Genomic DNA, 19,854 nt, shown 5'->3' on the forward strand with positions numbered 1-19,854 from the left:
GCCCCGGGATACAATTTTTCTCCAGCACAATTCAAGTGGACGGAATTTTACTCCCTTTCGCTCAAAACCCTCAACATAAAAAGTCCCCGTGAATCGATGGTAGAACCGGAATAGCAAACGAGATCAAGTCATACAGTAGAGTCTTGTCGTAATCATAAGAATCAGAATTAGTGTTTTAAAACGAGGAAAAGTATCGTTGAGAGCGTATGTTTACGTTAATATCCTGTCCCCCAAGTCCTCCAAGCATGTCGGAATGATACGCGGAAAAGATAAATGCGAATTGATCGCGAAAGGATTTGTATAAGTACCGCAAACGAATATTTTTTTTGTTTGCTACGATGGCGCACGATGTGTGCGTCCGTTAAGTCTACAGGACAGAAGCTGTAGCACGTCTTAGAAAGCTCATTATCTTCGGTGTAACTAAACGTAAAACAATCCGTAACGAATTATTAACCAAAATCAAACGCTCATGAACGCTGTTCAGTCTTCTGCGGCCTCCGTTCCTTCCCCACCAAACGAAATGGGGCTCTTTAGGCCAAACGGCGGGTTCGCACGACCAGATCCCCTCTTGCAGGGTTCGAGCGGGGAATTCGACGAAAGTATTCCAGTCAAATAAATTATTCAATTCAATAAATAACATCGATATCGGCTCTAAGGCGGTGCGAACGTATAACGACGGATGTATGTAGTTTTTGCAGGTTATAACTGCATAACGAAAAACGTCGGGTTTGGGTTTTTTAGTTGCGAATTTTATTGACACCATCAGCTGACACGCACCACCCATTCAGTCCTAAAAAGCTAACCCTGCGCCACCATACATGTCTGCCACCTACTCTCCTATTCTATACGCTAGCAACAGTGTCCATCGTGTCCTGCATGGCCCACCTTATTGTGGTCCCCGGCACCTCTGTGGTTCGTGATCACGCGCTCGTCTCCATCGGCTCCCTCATTTCGGTCCCCTTGCGGTCGCTCGTTCGCTCCACTAACCAACTCCGACAAATCCCGACGCATCGAGTACGCATCCTCCCCATCGGCGTAGTACTTCGGTTCAATCTCCAGTATCTTAAACCCAAGCGAGTTCGTGTACAGATTGAGTGCGGCCCGGTTCGACTTGCGCACGTGCAACGAGACGTACTGTGCGTTAAAGCACTCCACCATCGCCTTCGAGGCCTGGTTCATGAGCTTCTGGGCGAGTCCGAGTCTCCGGTAGGATCGCTTCACCGCAAGCGACGTTATGTGACCGTGCGTGCTTTCCTCGCCCGGTTCGGGCTCCTCCATCTTCGCCAGCACGTACCCCACGATGTTGCCTTTGTCGTCCTCGGCCACGTAGCTGACCTGAGGCCACGTCAAGCCGTGGTAGAAGTAGTACTTCATCTGGTAGTTTTCCGGCAGACACAGCAGATTGCAGTGCTGCATGTTCATGAGGTCGTCGGGTTTCGCGCAGCGAATATTCATCTTCGTGGCGGTGTGTGGGTAGGGGTTTTGTGGAACGATCAGCCTCTTCCTCGGTTACGTTGCCTAGTCTCGTCGTACCTTACGGGTACGTGCCTTCCCGTCGGTGTTTATGCTGCCTCCAGCACCACTGCTCACCGTTGAGTAATCCTTGCCGAGCGTCGGATGCGCCGGAGAGTGTTCGTTCGATTGAGCAATTCCGAGCAGCTCGCGGACAAGCTTGAAGCGGGACAGAAACAGCTTCCAGACCAGATACCAACCTGTGTCGATGAAAGTAAGCAAAACGAGCCAAAAGCAAAGGTTAGTGAGATTCTATAAACCATTGGTAGAGCGTCAGGACGTCCGCTTTCTTGGCACAAACCTAAACAAACCAACACTATCACTATAAGCACCGAAACGAGCACCGAAAATGCAGCATTGATACCATCCTGTACGTTCATGATTGCATTGCCGGAGGCGAGCGATGGAAAACTGTCAGGAATTGGAGACCGGTCAAACGTACAAAAGAACTATCAAAGAGTAAAATTTATGCTCGGTTCCCTCGACAACGCATCCAGAAACGATTGCAGGTGAGAAAGTTATCAAAACAAATCCCCTGGTACGTGTGTTCCCTCCCGACTGATGTGGAAGCAATTGGGATTCCCGAGCACGGCAGATGACAACAGGCGCTGCCGATGACAGTTCGGAAACGTCAAACAGGCGCACACTCGCCTACTCACGTACTAACATACACCAAGCGCACGGTCGCACGGAAATAGAACAAAAGCCCCATTATTCTCCATCATGGGGATTTCGGCGATCATTGGAGTGGAGATTCACAAATTACCATCTTGTCTACACTCGGAGGAAACGTGCAAAAGTTCTCTTTCAAAAGCAGGCAGCGCAAACAGGCAATTTGGTAACACTCTCTCAACACACCACAAGGAGCCGGCCAGGAAGGCCACGGCACTCTTGGTAAGTGAACTTTATCTGTGAAGGCACGCACGTGGTGTCCTTCAATGGGTGCCATTTAGTCGTAGGACACTTTTGACCTCGAATGATGCCAATATTTCTTACACAAGTTACTGCTAACCGGTACAAATGTGCACTTTACGTCCCAGCGAGTACTTACCTCCGGAGTTTTTCCTAATGTTTTTTTTTCTCTATCGTTTTGACAGATCACGACGAGCGCATGCAGTGGATGCTCGTGAGCAACTGTCAGTCAGCGAATACAGCTCTCGGGAAGAAAAAGTAAACAAAGTGAAAACCAAACAAAACTGAACCTGCGGCGTAGAGCATGAGTTTCGAGGAAAAGAAAACTCTCCTGTTTTCATCGTTGGAGACAGCTGAACAGGCTATTGCGTCCGATTCGGTCCTGCATCAGAATGTGAGCGAAACCGACTACAGCCTCGATCGCAGCGGTGGAACCAGCTCGTTGAAACATATCAGCGTCGAACGATACCGTGGCCGGGAGAGCATATTCAAGCGTCCGAATGCGTCCATTTCACAATGCCTGAAGAGGACTCGGCTACCGGACTATAAGGTAACGAATTGTGTCCCGTCATGAATGACCGTCGCAAATAGTGTTTGATACCTGCGAAATCGTCCCTCTCGTCTGCCTTGTAGCGCAACCCGCACAAATGGGTCAAATACACACTGGAAGATGTGGATATGTCCGACCGGACCAACACAGCGGCTGCATTTTCATTCCTGAAGCAGATGGAGGAACAACGCGAGACGTCCGAAAGCGGCAACACCCCGAACGATGGCTCAAACCCCCGGAAAAGCGAGTTTTGCAAGTCCCTGGTACGCTTCAATCGATCCGTTCGACTGCGCGGCCAACTACAGGAAGCGGATGAACCGACGGACACTCCTGCGGAAGATAAACCCCAGTACAATGGGCGGAGAGTGCTCATGCCAGAGTATGTCGTTGGTCAGAAAGATACGAAGAAAGCGAAGCGTACGAATCAACGCAAACCTGTGTCGGAAACGAAGAAAAATAGCGAGCTCCATTTGGACCATTTGATGGAAGAAAATGAAAATAAAGACGAGGAAGACGTTATTGAGTAATCATTGAAAAACGAATGTTTTATTATTTCGAAATTGGTACAAAAGCTTCTAACATCCGAACCAAGTCGAAAGAAATGCTTTTTCTCTGCTGGTATGCTCTCCTATTACTTTGGTGCAAAAATTTTGCGAAATGACGGTAAATTTTGCAAGCGCTTTTGAAAATCCAAAAAATTTCCGGTCGAAAAAATCGGTTACCTCTTGGCTGGTATGCGCTCCTGTTACTTTTTGGCAAAAATTTTGTGCATCAAAATGCCCCGATCGGCGGACCGTAAAGTTTTACATTTTCACTCATAGATGGCGCTGTATGCCATAATTTGCTAAAAATTTATTATAGGAAACAGCGCCATCTGTTAGTCAAAATTTGAAACAAGCTTGAAATTTTTCAAACATTGAAATATTTCACACAGCGCCATCTATTGGTGAAATTTGAAAACTTTTTGTTTTGAAATTTATTTCCACCTCCTAGCTGGTATGTTCTCCTGTTACATTGGCGAAAAATTTTCTCAATGCGGTCGTGCATAAAACGGAAAGTTTTTGTTCTATTTTTTTATTACTTTTTGCTCGCTGTTGCGTATTTGCTTTCAGTCGGGGACTTCGGATTCACTCTCCATGCTCACAAAATGTGATTTCTTTCGTATTTTAAAACGGAAAATCAAAACTCTGCGTTTGTAACATGGCATTTTAAGTAAGTAATTTTACTTAAATATCGAATGAGTAATTTATTATTTGAAACATGAAACAAATCACATTTCTACAAAATTGTATCCGCGAACTGTTGTGCACAAAAACATTGCAACAAAACGATAATATAAATAAATGACGTCAATTGCACCGCGCTTAGCCAAACAAATCGTCATCTTTCATTCGCTCGTCTATTATCTATCGCTCTATCTCGCTTTACCGGAAATTTCCCACGTTATGCATTACATTTTGTATGGCTTTTCAAACATTTTTGGGGATTTTTAACGCTCTTACGCAAGTACAATTAGTAATGGGTTAATATGATCTTTCCAACATCTTTCATCGTAACTTTCCTTTAACGTAATTCCAAGAAAACTAGGCTGCAGAATTCAAGACGCTTGCTAGTCGTAAACCACCATGCGGCTCCATCTCTTAACTTCTCTTTCCTGCTAACAACATTCGCTCTGTACCAGGGCTGTCAAATACTCATCAAACGGGACGTCAACGATCTGCACTAACTATCTTAAAGCCACATGAATAGCAATAACATAGCATCATCAATTAATGAGTTCTATCTGGGCTTGTGAATAATTCTTTTGTGGTGATTTTCATATAATACTCATTTTCTAGTACGATTATGACTCGCTATTTGGTTTCGTCATTGTGCTGAGTTTGACAGCCCTCTAGCCGTAGGAACGCTCTCTCGCCATAGCTTTATTAGAACTCGCTTCTTTTGTTCTCTTGCCAGCAGCAGAACAGTTTCCATTTCTCAAAGTGCAGCGTGCCTTGCAGACGCCATCGTTCGTCATTTCTTGCCGTCTTCTATCCGCAGCGTGTGGCGTGATCCGTCATCGATCTGTTTCAAGATCATACGAGTGTTGAGTATTCGCCAAATAACCACGCTATCGCCGGCATCTACGTAAGGCACAGTTGGTCGTCTGGATACGGTGTTCATCCCAAGGTCATCAAAACCAAAAGGTGTGCTCAAAAGAGATCCCTCAGCAGCCGAGGAAGCGTTGCAACGTTATCGCGATCCTCAAAGCTCGTGCCCATAGGAAGGAAGGAATATCCCAGCAAGGGTTCGCCAGGAGATGCGCATGTTCCGCAACGGCCAACTGTCGGATCAGCTGCTGTCAAAACCTCGGTCGCACGCACTGCTTCGGAAAGCTGCTTCTGCTGCTGTTGCTGCTGCTGCTGTTGTTACGGCTGCTCAGAGCGGACCACCACGGATCCGTTTCGCTCACTTAGCTGACGGAAGTGGACCTGTGTGAAACGCAGGGCTGTGTTTGGTGCTTGGTCGCGATTGTCGCTGTCGGGAAAAGTTGGTCCTCCGTGTCTGTGCTTCGATGATATGTTGCCCGCTGCATATCGGGTGATTAGTATCCTTTTTTCATCGGTTGTTACGTGTTCCGATCCCGTGTGAGTAGTGCTGAATCGTACGGCTGAAAAAAGAAAAGAACAACCCGAATCAAAGCAAAGTGTGTGAGAGAAAAACATCGAAGCAAGCGTAGGACAACATTTTCCAATCAGGTAAGCAACGCTCGAATACTACCACGCGCAAAAATGATAACAGATAACGCAACGCGAGTCCCCGTGCCTGGAACGACGGACATCCTTCCGACGGACACGGAGTCGAAGGAAAAATCGATTTTTCCGTTACAACCTCTCCGCTCACGTACGCAAAACAAAAAAAAACAAACACCTCCGCCACAACAAGCACACACCAGGCTGGTTTGCAGTAAACATTGAGCTGTCATTTTACGTTTGCCGAACGCCACAGGGTGTTCGCAGGATAGGTTCGCTTTTCCGATTTTCCCAACGACGGTGATGGTGTGCACGGACTCGGGTACGCCAAAGGCTACTAAAGTAGGTCACCTTCCCTGTGGTGGTGGTGTGTGCGCGATTGGGCGGACGCAACCGTGCGTATGTGTATGTCTTGCGAGGATTTCTCTATGCTTCACAGCCGACGCCGACGCATGAGGGTGTAAAAATTCTAAACTCTCGGCCAAAAAATCCAACCGACCAGCCTTCCCGGCCGGTTCCTGACTTCACCGTGGTCAGGTTGTAGACGAGCGAATGCTTACACAGAGAGAGAGAGAGAGCGAGCAAGGTGAATCTCTTTTCTGGTCTCGCTTTTCTTTGCCACCTACCTCAACCCAAACGACGTATTTTGGTGCAACCGGCTCTTCTGTTGGTAATGTTCCGTGGCCACCTTGCTGTTGGTTCTACTGAAGGGTGGTTTTGATTTTCCTCTTACTCACCCGGCTCACACCCGCCCACGTCATCCGGTGTGTTCGGTTATTAGATGTTTTCCTCGTGTCGAGAGAATGCAAACGTGATCGAGGAATTCCACCACGGCTACTGTCACGGCGTTTCTGGCGTGTCGAACGTCTTGAGGTTGAGGTGACGAAAATGCATCGTGGTTAATGTTCCTTTTCCGCGTCAAGTGGTTCTTTTTTGGGGCGCGTTTTCATAACAAACAAGAGGTTTTTTTTTTCGGGGGAAACGGCAACGCCTAGAAGAACCGGTTACATTGTCAGGACACGCAGCGAACGTGTAGTAATTCATGTTATCCGATGGGTTCTAGATCCATCTCTATGACGACCGTGTTCGAAGTTTGCGTAAACGATTGTTCCTTGTATGTCTAAACCCTGATAAGCTCCTATAGGATCATCTTTCGGTTCATTGCTTTCAAATTTCCCAACCAAAACTTCGTTACAAAATGTGTGTTCTGTGTGCATGCGTTTCATACAAGAAATGTCTGGGATATTTAATTTAAGACGACTTGCCTGACTTCTACAAACGTTATCATCTCGTTGTATGTCCATCTTTTGCAACTAAATGACAAATCAACTTCCCGGTGCTTGAGATGCTTGCTTTGCCCAAATTTGAATCTCGACACATGGCACGCAGGAATGCTGCACGTTCGCACGACTGATTTGTGGATACGCCATGCGGCTTCTGTTTATTTTTAGCATCATATTCCAACCCCCTCGTGGTATCGTGTTTTTGTTCGGTTTAGTTTGCTCGATTGGTTCTGGCCACGCGTTATTACGAGTAATAGGAGAGAGCTCCAACGGCGAGAACGTGGTTCGTGATTTTTTGGGGATTTTTCTTTACGATCGTATATGTTTACAAAATATTTCGCATGTTGAAGCGAACGCTACCATTCGTCCTGCTGCTGCAGCATCTAAATTGTGTTTCCCATGATCGATTTGTTTGGTGGTGGAAAAAAGCACAGCATAAGTGTATCGAAGCAACAATTTGCGAACCAACTGAGAGCACCTTGCGGTTTGGTAGCCGATGACGAAGGGCGATTAAGGTATCATATTCATATTGCCCCATTAGTCAGTGTTATGGCACGATTCTACCATATTTACTTTTTAATATTCCAAGCGTCATTGGTCATAATATCACACGGCCAGACGACGAAATTCGATCTCATTCATTAACTGCCCCAAGGGGTAGCCAGACGGAGATCGGTATCCCAAAACAATAACATTTGGTGAAAGAAGGAAGGAAAAAATGCAAATTAAGTCGTACGAAAGAACGACCCGCGTGATGCTGGAGTGTTTTGTTTGGAAACATAAATCGCAAAATAAGAATAATAACCAGCAGCGCCCCATCACGCCTGAGAACGGAAGTCGCGAAATCTGAGCTTATCGAAATGGTGCACCAGCGGCGAATGGCGGATATGAAGTGGATCTTATCGCCTGCAAGCAGCGATTTTGTTGCTGGTGCAACGGGCAAAACACCCCACACAATCCGACGATAATGCTTACGAGCGCTGATTAACGTATTTATTATTGCAGTCGAAAGAGATGATGAAATTGGAAGGAGCAGCATGTGCCAATGCACCGATGAGTCATTCCTGAATAATTTACCATCCTTCGCACACGGTCGGAGTGTGTTGGGAGCATTCCGATGCATAAAACCAACACAAAAAGGAAAGAAGCCGGCTCGTCGGTGGCTCCATGCAAATAGTTTGCTTATTTATTTGTCCGTCTACCACCGTTAACCCTCTCTCCTTCGAGTGGCAGAATGGATGCATGGCTATGCTTCGGCAGGAGCATCACCTTGACACAAAATGGTAGTATTTTTAGACACCTCCTCGGTGCACGGATGCACCGTAGAGCCGAAGAACCAGAAACAAGAGTGAACGCAAGACAGGAAGCCAATGAGGTGCGAATAATTGAACCGTTTCATTCACTCCTCCGATGGCTAAAACCCGGCATGCGGTCGTTCATTAAAACCGACCATTTTATTACTATCGGCGGCTCTCCACACTGGAATGAATTTAAAAAATAGGGGGCCCATTCTGATGCAGTAGCGTTTGAAATGGAAAACGAACTCCAACGCGCGAGGGCCGATTTGTCACGCAAGTGTTCGATAAATGCGATGAAAAACGTTCCTTGGAATTGACCTGCAGTAGCTGCAGACTTTGAAGGCCGTTTTTTGTGAATTCCTCGATGGTTGACGGGATACTCTCAATTTTAAGGGATAAATCGTATCGAAGGGCGTAGGAAAGAAAGATATTTCGATGCTAATTTCTCCTGAGGTTCCCAACCGATATTGATGCTCAATTCTGAGCTTGATATTGATGTTTCCGTCACCAAAAGCACGAACGTGTTTTGTAGCCCTACCATACCGTCGTTGCATTTCCGGCAACCGGAAGCGTTTAGTGTCAGACAGGCCAGTGGCGGCTGCAGGAGGTCGGTGTGAGCTGATTCGTCCTGTTCCACCATGAAACAAACCCGTCTGTCCTTGGAGCAGTCGAAGCGGCAACGGTTTGATGTTCTCCTGCTCTACCGTTCCTCTATCAATGCAGTGGCCCAGCGCGGTGTTAACATCGTTTGGTGGTGTGTGAACACATGCAGCCGCCGTTTGTTCTGAAGAGCCCGTTTGGCCCTTCGCTCGGCCGAGCAGGAGGCCATGATATTGAACTTCAAAACGTCCGGTGCGCCATGCGTAGTCGCGCCACCGCTAATCGATGATGGCCAGCGGAGCAGAAACGGCGCGAATGTGGCTAGAAAAATGGAAATAAAACACTTGCGCCCTCCGTGAGTCATGAGGCTGATCAATTGTTACACATGGTACCTGTGGAGGGATTTATGAAAAATGACCACGTGGTTGTGTTCAGTCTCGGTGTTATGTTAATTTAATTTAATCATACAATTTGAAACAAGCGTCCGTTGAGTTCAATTCATTTTAAAAAGACATAGTCTCTCGATTGGAGTCTATTTTTAGAATCAACTAGTTAAGGTACAATTCCTTCCAACACCCGGCAAAACGTGCTGCTGCTGTGTCTTCGATTCCTTTGGCGGCATAATCGACCAGCTTGTCGAAAGAGTGTTACGCGTCTTGTTAACACCAGCGCCGCTTACTTAACACCTTCACACCCCGTTCGGGCTTCCGCAGTTCCGGAGCAAATGCATCTGCTGTTTGTCGCGCGCCACGAAAGCGTGCACTCAAATCGTTCGGAATGGGAAGAAGGAAAACGAATAATAACACCGTGTCCGCGGGTGCACCAGCATCCCCACCACCGCTAGAAATAGGCTAAACCTCTCCCCCGAGTGACATCATTTTAATGGCATCTGGTTCAATTGGCCGGATTGATGCACACTTGCCGTTTTGAAGGTGGCAGTCGTCTTTCCGTGGCTAGCGTTTTGCAGGTTTGCTGATGTTTTTTATTTGCTCGATTAAAGGGAAGGGTTTCTTTCGATGCAGTTAAATGTTTCACGTTCGCGACCCACCCCAAACATGGCAGCGATTCTTCTTTTGCTTTCCGGCCACATCGCGCTTCGATTTCGAGTGTCATCAATTGGTGGTATGTTGCAATTAATTCGTCGCATGGTTAACTTCCCTGGGTCGTTTTTGGTGGGGGATTCGGACTGGTGGGATTGTGATTCGGGACTTTGTATGCGGGTTGCAATTTTCCTATTTCTGCCTGGCGTGAAACTCGTGTACCAGCATGACGAAAGAAGTAAGGATGCAACCATGAGAATAACGCGATCGTTCGGGACTGGTTAGCCGAAAGGATTGCCATTATTTAACCGGTCATAACATAATCATTTACTCTGCCAAGTGGATGCCCAGACGAAGAGACGGATGCTTGTTAAAATACTAAATTACCCCACATTTATTTTCATTCATCTGTTTTCCTTTGAGCGTTTTTTCTTCTGTTTCCTTTCCAATGGCTGTTTCTTTTATGGAAATTCAACCTTATGCACTTTTCTCTTGCCAGAAAAATCGGAAAAACAATCTCCCAATCCGGGATTAACAGCTGTTTCCCATTCAGTGGTGCTTCGGCGCCAAAAATGGCTATAATTCACGCCCAGATGGCGGCTCAGAAATAGATATCGGATGCTTTGACCCACCACAACAACAAAACCAAACAAAAAAGCCGGAAGTCTAGCCGTGAAGTCAACGCTGGTCCGGGTTTGAAGGGTGCATTATTGTATAACAGTTGGTCTTGGTGGTTGGTCTTTAGTTTTCCGTCCATTTTGGGGTGCTGTTTGATCTCTATTTAGATAGCAGTGAACTTGGCACGGCCAAAGCCCCTCAAGGAAGAAGGTGTATCTGTTTGCAAACAGTTTGTTTAAAAAATTGTGGTTAGCTTTGAAGGGTGAAAACAAATACGCCGCCGGTTCGCGAAGGGTGCTGGAATGGTGGTGTATTTTTGTTATTATTTCTACTCGTCCGCCGGGTCCGGGGCTCACTGTGGTGGTCGTTCAGTTGGGTTGGTTTACTTTGTCCTGTAGTTAACGATATCATTGGTCGTATGCTGTTAAATTGGCACCATGCCGTTAATGGTTGTATGATTGCAATTTGGCTCCCATTTGGGCTTCCGCGGGAACGCATTCAAATCGCTCGTCCAAAAAGGATTACAACTGATTAACACAACACGATCATCATTATTCGAACAAAAATCTGCGAAAGTTGATCGTGTTGCTATACTGTTGTGTATGAAGAGCATTGTGAGTGGCGGAGAGTAGCGTTATTCCACGTGTAGACCAGCACCGTTGGGCTCGCTATTTACTGCTTTGCCGAAGAACGTATTGGCTTCGTTTTCCGACCATCGAAACCCATCAAACAAGACTCATTAAAACCCAATAAACTTGAACTCGTATAAACCGGCTAAATCGGTAGCGAGCAGAACAACGCACCCTCATTGTAGTGGGAAATGTATTTGTGCCTTGTGACGGATTGCCCCTGAGTGCGAAATGTGTTGTCCCACAATTTACGACCTCACGATCAACTGATACTCATACGGTCCCGGAACCAGACCGAGACAAACCTGGTGGACATCATTTGCGCCCGTTTGTTCGGTGTGGACTAAGTTAAACTTTTTGCCACTCGGTTCGGGGTCAAGGAATCAAAGGCAGACTCTTCACAGTTGACGTACCCAGTTAGCACGTGGTCTCCACGCCTGGTTTGTCGGTTTGAAGTTGCCTGCAGGGTGTTCTAACGTGTGGGTGAGCAACGGAACCTTCATAATTGTTATTGAATTTTGTATTTACCTAATATCACGTAATGCGTACAACATTTGCATTTGGCGGGAAGTTTCTTTTTGCACAGCGCACTCTGAATCATCGATCCCACCCAAAACGTTTTCCATTTCGTGTTCTTTCCGGGCTCCAAGATGGTCAGCGGACAAATCTAATTCGATGTAGCTTAAGCACATCGCACCGTACGTGATGAAAGTGGATAGAATTAAGACCTGCGTAGAGGCATTAACAAATAGCGCACGTGCTTCCGGTAACGCTGCCCATCATTAGGCATTATTATATTGATCTTGTCTCAGCATTTTATAATCCATTCATCGTTCAACTTCAATGTTGCATTAACTCAAATTAGAACACGCTTCATTCCTTGGACAATTTAAAACTGCTGCTTGAATATTGACCATGTAGGGTGCTTTTACATAAGTCCGATGTAATAACCAGATTGTTGGCACCTTGAAAAGGCTTGTAAAGCAGAGCGTACACCTTTGATAAGGTTTATTATCAATCTGTCTTGTGCAAAATCAAATTCGTACCCGACGGCGTGGATTAAAAATAAAATGATAAGCTTTGTTTTGGCATTTAACAACACGTCAAGTGAAACCCTTTCTTGTTGAGATAGATTTAGGAGATTGGCCACGATTGATAAGCAGTTCAAGACTTACCTTAACTTAATTTAATTACCCATTTATTGATTGCCGAAATTCGACCAATTTTGCTTGGCCCAGCATGATTCGTTTTTTTTTCAAACCGTTAAACCATTCGATAAATTGACAAGATTTGCGCATGAGGTGAGCTCCATGCTATCAAGGCATTCAACAATCTACGTTAACCAAAGAGATACAAATTTATTTTCCTAAAAAAGAGCCCTACAAGATGATAATTCTATGAGCGAAGGATTCAATCACCCCTTGCGTTATATGGTGGAAATTTCGTCAAACACCAGCTCCAACCCCTATTTGAACACGACGAAAGAACAAGGAACCATCAAACAATACCGACGAAGGAAAACCAACAGTTGACTAACAGGGACAGAACCAGTGCGAGGCAAGAGCAAATCTTCAAACTTCGATTCAAACCCAGATAAACGCAGTAAGCGTGCTGCGCAATCTGGCCGCAGGGTGTTCGATGTTTAGAAACCATGTGGCACCAAAGAAGTGGCATCGATCTCGTCGTACACTTGGTTCACCATGCGCCCATCCGGATGTGCGGAAGCTGTGGGGACAAGCGTTTTTACAACCTCCAACATCTGGTGCCGGCACCTACAAGGGGACAAACGCACAAATAGAAGCGCTTGAACAAACACGCGGCACAGTCTTCTTCGGGTTGAGCAAGGAAATCGGAGTGCGCACATGCATCGCCCGTTCCGTGCAATCGCTGTACAATCAATTTGCATTAGATAAGAAACTAATCAAAATCCAGGCGCCCGTTTTGCGGCAGAGGAACGTAGGGTGTGTGGTGGTAGCACCTGGGGGGTGGTAGCAGAAGGTAATGAAATTGAGCGTTAGGTTTAATTTTATTCTCCGAACGGCAGAGTAGCATTTAGTTTTGGGTTATCTTTGTGCAAACAGCCCCAAAGGAGGTGGACGGTGAATTCGATACGAGATGACGATTGTAGGTTGGTACACCGCAAGCCACCCACGAGGTTGTAATGGAAACTTACGGGAAAAACGGTTCGCTAGTGAAGTTTTTTTTTTGTATTGGCTAGAACGAAAATTTGATTGTAAAACTTACAAATGGATGTCGCATTACACATTGATTCCCCCGCGTGGTATTTGCGATACGCTTACTAATCACTGACTAACCAATCGCACTACAAATCCACAACACAGTAGGCCGATATCGGTAGCTCACTGTGTTGTGGTGGCGCAATTGGGGTGAATCATCCCATTCGCACGTGCACTGTGGAATGTCCTTAAAGGAAGTAAAAAAAAAAAGAAATTAAACTAGAAGCAATTTTACGCAGATTGCGAAATCATCCTCAAATTCTGTGACTCGCACGCTCGCGAATGTAAGTTTTGAAGTGGTGCTTCCAATAGTCTCGTGACTCGTGGATCGGAAGAACTTGATAACCAATATAAATAGAGAAAAAAATAGAACCCAGATGAGCCCCCGATCACCTCCGGGGGTTGTTTGAACGTTTATATATAGCGTATACTCTGATTCATCATCAGCAGCAGAATGATGCACACATCGAGAGAAGGCTTCTTGAGGTTTCGTATAAAACAGGCTCATAGAAATAGCACACCCCACTATCACAGAGTGAGGGAAACTCGAAGGAAGTGCAACTGCTGCAAACCGGTCAACACGCGACCATGCCCTACCGCTCTAACGTCCGAAATCGAATGTCTAAAGGGTGTGTGTGTGTGTGTGTGTATGTGTAGTGGAAACGTCTCTATTCTTTATCGCAACCGAGTGGCTAACGCATATACGACGTCAGTGGTTCTGCTTATCAGTTACCGCATATATGACCGGCCCGCGGGTTTTGATCTTGGCCTTACTACCCTTCTTGTTCCACCCTCAACTAGCCCTTCTACCACTAGTGGGCGATTGATTTAATTTGATTTTCTTTCTTTTCTATTTTAGCGACGCCAAACATTTGCCAGCTAGGTGGAGAATCGAGAGCAAGTCGTGACTTTAGTTCATCGACGAACGCACCAACGTGCAGAATATATAGCGATATCAGCGTCGTGCGTGTTGTTCGATGGGTAATTAAATGGACGCAATGTGAGCAACACCACGTACGGAACCGAAACTTCGACTGATTGAAAAAGGACACGCAGGACATCAGGAGATCCACATTGGAAAGCGGAAGTAATTCGTAGCAGCGACCTTAAGGACTCTGGCAAAGGGCGTTCAATAATTGTTACTGCTGCAAGATCCTGCCGACACTTTACAGTACCCAACATGGTTCAACCATTCAACTCGACTGAAGCCAATGGAGGCCGGCCTCCAGCGGCGGCACCTCTTCCGACTGCACCACCGATGGACACGCTGGCGAGGGCTGATGGTCAGTACGTGGACTTCCTGGTACTTGGCAATAAGGAGAACTATATCGTGCGAGCCGAACGGAAGGCCATCCTTGACTCCAACACCACCCTGGTGCAGATGTTGTCCGGGTCAAGCGATGGCAAGTGTGTCTTGCACGTGAATCGAGATAACTTTGAGATCTTCGTTCGGTAAGTGATAATCTAGTTAAGGCTCTCAGCGGCTGTTGGGAGGAAATACCTTTCAGCTCACAAATAATTATACAAATCTAAATACGGCCAGGTCGTCCTTGAAAAAATAACAATAACAAGTGATAATCTAGTCATCCTTGAGAAGGTGACGGCAAGAAGCTGTGAATATTCTCCATTCCCGCTTTCTTTGTATTATTGCAAAGTGCTCAATGTGTTTGGATTAGTATTTCATTCAATAGAGGAAGCAAGAAACATACCTGGGTTTTGAAGGATGTCGTAAATTTTCTTGTAAATATTTTCGTAAATCAATTCTGTACCGCTAAAGGCATTGGTATTGAGTTTGCGATTTGCATAAAGCAAATTATTCACCAACAAACAGATGCAGTAAATGTGCTCAAAGCTTGGTTACAGCCCTGCATTTGTAATTATGCCAATGAGTCTCCCCGTGATCCATTATGGAGCGGACAGTATCACAACTGTATATGGCTTGGTACGGACAGAAACGCGACAGGAAGGGTTACATCTATCGACTCAAGTAAAGGTGCAATCGGATCTATTCACCCCAGATGCGTTGTGTAGCTTTCGATGTTTTTTTGTAACTATGATTCACTGTCCATAGGCCTATTCTTGCCTGCAACGGTGGCGTTATCAACGCAGCAACCGTTGTTCGTAACCTTTTCCACAAGCTAACAACACGAAAGGCAAATGGCACACGGCGCTTTCCGTGTGCCGTCTCAAGAACGAATTAGTGTGCGGACGGCCGACAACGAAGGATTTCGTGTTCGACAGTGCCGTGAAGTGATTGATCGATGGGCACTTTTTTGACACTCTACGACCGTTTTCTTTCAATCACCTCAGATACCTCGAGACCAATTTCATCAAGTTCACCTCACCGCCGCACACGCTCGAGATTCTCGAGCTCTCCACCCAGTACCAGTGTCGCCAGTTGGAGATCCACTGCGTAAAAGAGCTCGATCTCAACCTGAACCTCGACCACGTGTTGGAGGTGTACCGGGCGCTTTGGTTCTACAATTCGGTCGCTCCACCAAAGGCACCCCCAAAAGAGCTAAAGCGTCGTTCCAAATGTCCGAGGGCGCACAAGCAGCACGTGGTGGCCAATGGACCGCTCACACCTGAAGAGTACTTTGCAGCGCTGCTGATCAACTGTCTGCAGCTGATCGACACACAGGCTGAGCAGGTATTTGCTCAGGAGGCGATGATGGAGCTGCGCTTTCCGGAACTAGAGATGATCGTGAAGCGAGACACGCTTCAGCTATCCTCGGAGATGGCCCTGATCGATCTGCTTGCCCGCTGGAGCCTGGCAGATTGCAAACGCAAGCACGTGGATCCTACACCCGAGAACCGCCGGCGAGCTCTAGGAGCACTCTGCTATGCTCCTCGATACCTCACAATGTCGCGGCGTGAATTTGAGGTGTCCCGCGAACGTATCGAGCTGCTCGATCCTACCGAACTGCAGCTCGTCGGTGACATCCTGACCAGTGGTGGCATGAAAAAGGCGAATCAACTCGCCCCGGAGCAACAGGAACTTATGGCTCGGTTCCGTACGGTACGGTCAGCCTTCCCACTGATGCCGGTGGAGCTTAGTGCCCGTAGTCACCCGCGCAACTACCCGAAACGGATGCGAAAGGCAGCTGCCGATGCGGAACGAGAGCGAAGTGGTGACCCGCGGAAGTCCTGTTGCAACCGGTTCCTCCTGAACTGCTGCTCCGTGTTTGCGTGCATCTTCGATTAGCGCTGCTGCCTGTAGGGACGAGGAGAAGGTCCAGTGTGAACGCGGTGAGTGTGCACGAAATGTGCCACGAGTGGACAGTAGATCGGGAATCACAACTTCTTCCCGAGTCCGACGGTGGCAAGGGAAGTCAACACAACGACCCACCGAACCAGATCATCCCGCATACATTCCGCACTACATTACCTTCGAATTCGCATCCCTACAGCGGCAGTTACGCTTTAGAATGCAGACTAAATCTCCATAACAACGGCGGTGATCTTTCTTGCGCCATGACACGCTTCGACGGTTGGTTGCAATTCAATCATATTTCTCTTATTGATTTTTTTTTACTTTGTTAACACGCTCTCCTCTTCAATGTTACCGTTTGGTGTTGTTACAAAACAATTAAACGAGAGTAGGGTAGCATCTATACGGTAATATTGTTAATGTAAGAATGATATCCACGCGACGCATAGCAGCACGCGGTGGTCACCGTTGTGGTTACGTTGTTATAAACAGCCACCGTTTCTGCCTGTGTGTCGACCAGTGGACGTTGTTAGCTCATCTTGCTTGCGGTTTTATGTTGAACCGCTGCAACTATCTATCTATCTCTATCGTTAGTTTTTTGTGCATTCCGAGGAGCGCTAGCAAAGCACGAATTCCGTGTGGCAAAGAGAGAACATTGGCTAGAAAGATTCAAAATCTTACAATCAAGGCAAAACAGACAGGCGAATGCTAGGGCAAGAACATTTCAGGTTAACGTGTTAAGTGTGAATCGTGTGCAGCATGCATTTGCATTAGCGATGCAATACGATGGTACAATTTATTTACCGCATCGTCCGCCTCAGCAGAGACATAGCCAATGGTAGTTATAGTTTGCAGTTGTCTTCTATTCAATAAGTATCGATCTGTTATAAACGTATATTTAAAAAATATATAAATATTTGTATGCATGCTGTTCGAATATATCTATATAGCGAAGGAATTGCATGCGGCGTGAATTATGTTACGTTTTGTCGTTAGATAATACTTCATGATAGTGAAAGCATAGCATCACTGTGAATCACACGCCGATTTTAGCGCACTTTCCTAACGCTGCTACATCTGCCGCAATCCATAAGGTTCCAAAAGATTCCTGTTTTAAGCTTACCCAAAACTGTGTTCCGTTCCTTCAAAGTTCGGCGGGAAAAATGCTTCCGTGCCATGGAAACCACACAGTGCCACATGCTGCAAATGCAAGCAGATTTTACTATACCACCTGAACCACAAATGTCCGTACAATCCCGTTACGTATCGATTAACCCATTGGGCATGCAAGGCAACGGAGCTGCAGCTAAATCCGCGTAAATCAGTTTAACAAAGCTCATGTAATGAAACCTGTGTGTCCTCATTAGAACAGTAGACCAAAAATGGACACCCCAAAAATGTGTTGTCTTGTGAACTTGGTGTAAAACTCCGAGAAACTAAACGTGGAAGAAGGATTTTTGTGATTTTTAAAAAGAATCGAAGAAAATACAAGCTTCATACCTGCTAATAGTGCAGCGCTGAGGGAACCGTTTTTAAGTAAACGTTTCAAATTTTATACCGAAAAAAGCGTTCAGCTTCTCTGTCCAGTAACGAATGAATCCATTATTTAATTTTATTTGAAAGCAGCTTCTCAGGCGACCAAACGCGATCGCGTCAGCCAATTAGATAAGCAAGGGAATAATGTTCAAATACCCATATTTTTTTTCTATCCATCAATCGTGTCATAAATAAATTAAATTTTAAACCAAATGATAAGTTGCTCTTATGTTTCTCACCGACGATATTGCGAAAGAAATAAGAAAACAAAGTGACAAAATAGCGGAAAATTCGGAAAGACTTCAAACTACAAAATCTAGTGGTACATAACTAATAACTAGCTTTCATAATGCAACTAAATTGTTAATCTCGTCGTAATTTTGTAATAAGACTGGACTCTCGTAACGTTTTCGGAGCGGCCTTACGCCGCGGACGACCCGACTCGTTCAATTTTATACAGCAGGTTTCCGTGGACGAACTCGGTTCCAGCTCGGATCGGCTGCCTGTATTCCATTCGCCGCTGCTGTCGTCCTCGATTTTACAATTTTGTTTTTTGCTAGGGAGCCTTCCTCTACGTTTCGAAGTTTTCGTTCCTTGCTCATGCGTCTTAAAGTTGTCTATAGTGAGGGGATGCAGCACAACAACAGGGCGCAAGTGCGGGTTATACAGTACTGTGTCAATATTCAGTTTGCTTGGAACTGTAGCAGCACGGCAAATCCGATTGCGAGCAGCCGCGATCTTAGAACTATTCGGAGTGCTGCATGTTGTGATAAAATCCGAAGGATCGAATAGCGTAGTATGCTCCTCGTCACTACTGCTGTCGGTTTCGGTGCATCTTCCCTTGTTGGCACCTGTACCTATCTGCCCTGTTGGTACTCTTGTGGAAACCACCAGTTTGTTAGCTTCGGAATTATTGGCAAGGTTGTACGAATCTGCTGGATCACATTGCGTGTTGTCAAGTCCGTTGCTTGAATCGTTCATTGTCGAATCGTTATTTTCCATGGGCGTCTGAAACTCTGGTTCTAGAATGAAAAAGTAATTAGAAAAAATTCATCTAGCCTCCGATTGAACATACCATCTATTTCCGTATCTCTAATGTTCGAAGTCAGCCGATCAGAACACTCGGGCCGAATAGTTAATAGATGTTCTTCCGTACCATCTGCCAGATTTGCGTAAATACGTCGTCGCTCCTGGCTGTTGCGAGGCAGCATGATCAGTCGCTCATGATCGACAGTTTCGAAGGACTCGTCAAAGCAAGCATTCTTTGATCGACGCTTAAATCTCTGTATCAAGGGACTACTCCCTGTTAGACGCCAGCAATCGGATGATTTCTCATTTATAACTATGTTACCAGATGTGTCCATTCCCATTCCGCTTTTACTATTACCCGTATCTACGTCAAACGATGTAGATGATTTTTCTCTCACTGATGCCTCTTTGGAGCAGCGCTCTTCTTCCTCCTGTATGGCCATTTCATCAATAAAAGGTGAGTTTTCCGCGCGACGTCGATCGAACACCTGCTGGGCTTGTGGGGTACGAACTCCCACCGCACCCTCGGCTAACACGTGCGGTTGATTGATCATGTTGAACATTTTACTGCTCTGCTGCTGCATCGACATCATCACCCCCGTTACCATTTGAATTTGATCCTTCAACTTTCGCACCATGTCCCGCAGCGCCTTATTTTCTTGTCGCG

The 19,854-nt window shown here is 46.1% G+C and overlaps 4 protein-coding genes across 4 annotated transcripts; 2 read left to right on the forward strand and 2 right to left on the reverse strand.

The window, feature by feature from the left end:
* Window positions 1–738: 738 nt before the first annotated feature.
* Window positions 739–1,573, reverse strand: LOC128727695 (N-alpha-acetyltransferase daf-31). Its single transcript, XM_053821634.1, has one exon. The coding sequence runs from the start codon at window positions 1,453–1,455 to the stop codon at window positions 850–852; it is 606 nt and encodes a 201-aa protein (XP_053677609.1). The 5' UTR covers window positions 1,456–1,573; the 3' UTR covers window positions 739–849.
* LOC128724909 (small integral membrane protein 13) lies at window positions 1,519–2,730 on the reverse strand. Its single transcript, XM_053818629.1, has 3 exons — window positions 2,710–2,730; window positions 2,564–2,594; window positions 1,519–1,712 (listed from the first exon to the last, which is right to left on the reverse strand). Exons 1-3 carry the CDS (start codon window positions 2,728–2,730, stop codon window positions 1,519–1,521), a joined length of 246 nt encoding a protein of 81 aa, XP_053674604.1.
* LOC128724910 (protein TSSC4) lies at window positions 2,699–3,501 on the forward strand. Its single transcript, XM_053818630.1, has 2 exons — window positions 2,699–2,974; window positions 3,058–3,501. Exons 1-2 carry the CDS (start codon window positions 2,729–2,731, stop codon window positions 3,499–3,501), a joined length of 690 nt encoding a protein of 229 aa, XP_053674605.1. The 5' UTR covers window positions 2,699–2,728.
* An 11,090-nt stretch (window positions 3,502–14,591) lies between these two features.
* Window positions 14,592–16,616, forward strand: LOC128726377 (uncharacterized). Its single transcript, XM_053820181.1, has 2 exons — window positions 14,592–14,863; window positions 15,722–16,616. Exons 1-2 carry the CDS (start codon window positions 14,592–14,594, stop codon window positions 16,614–16,616), a joined length of 1,167 nt encoding a protein of 388 aa, XP_053676156.1.
* Window positions 16,617–19,854: the final 3,238 nt, after the last annotated feature.

This window comes from Anopheles nili, chromosome 3 (assembly GCF_943737925.1).
Source record: "Anopheles nili chromosome 3, idAnoNiliSN_F5_01, whole genome shotgun sequence".
NCBI lineage: Eukaryota > Metazoa > Arthropoda > Insecta > Diptera > Culicidae > Anopheles > Anopheles nili.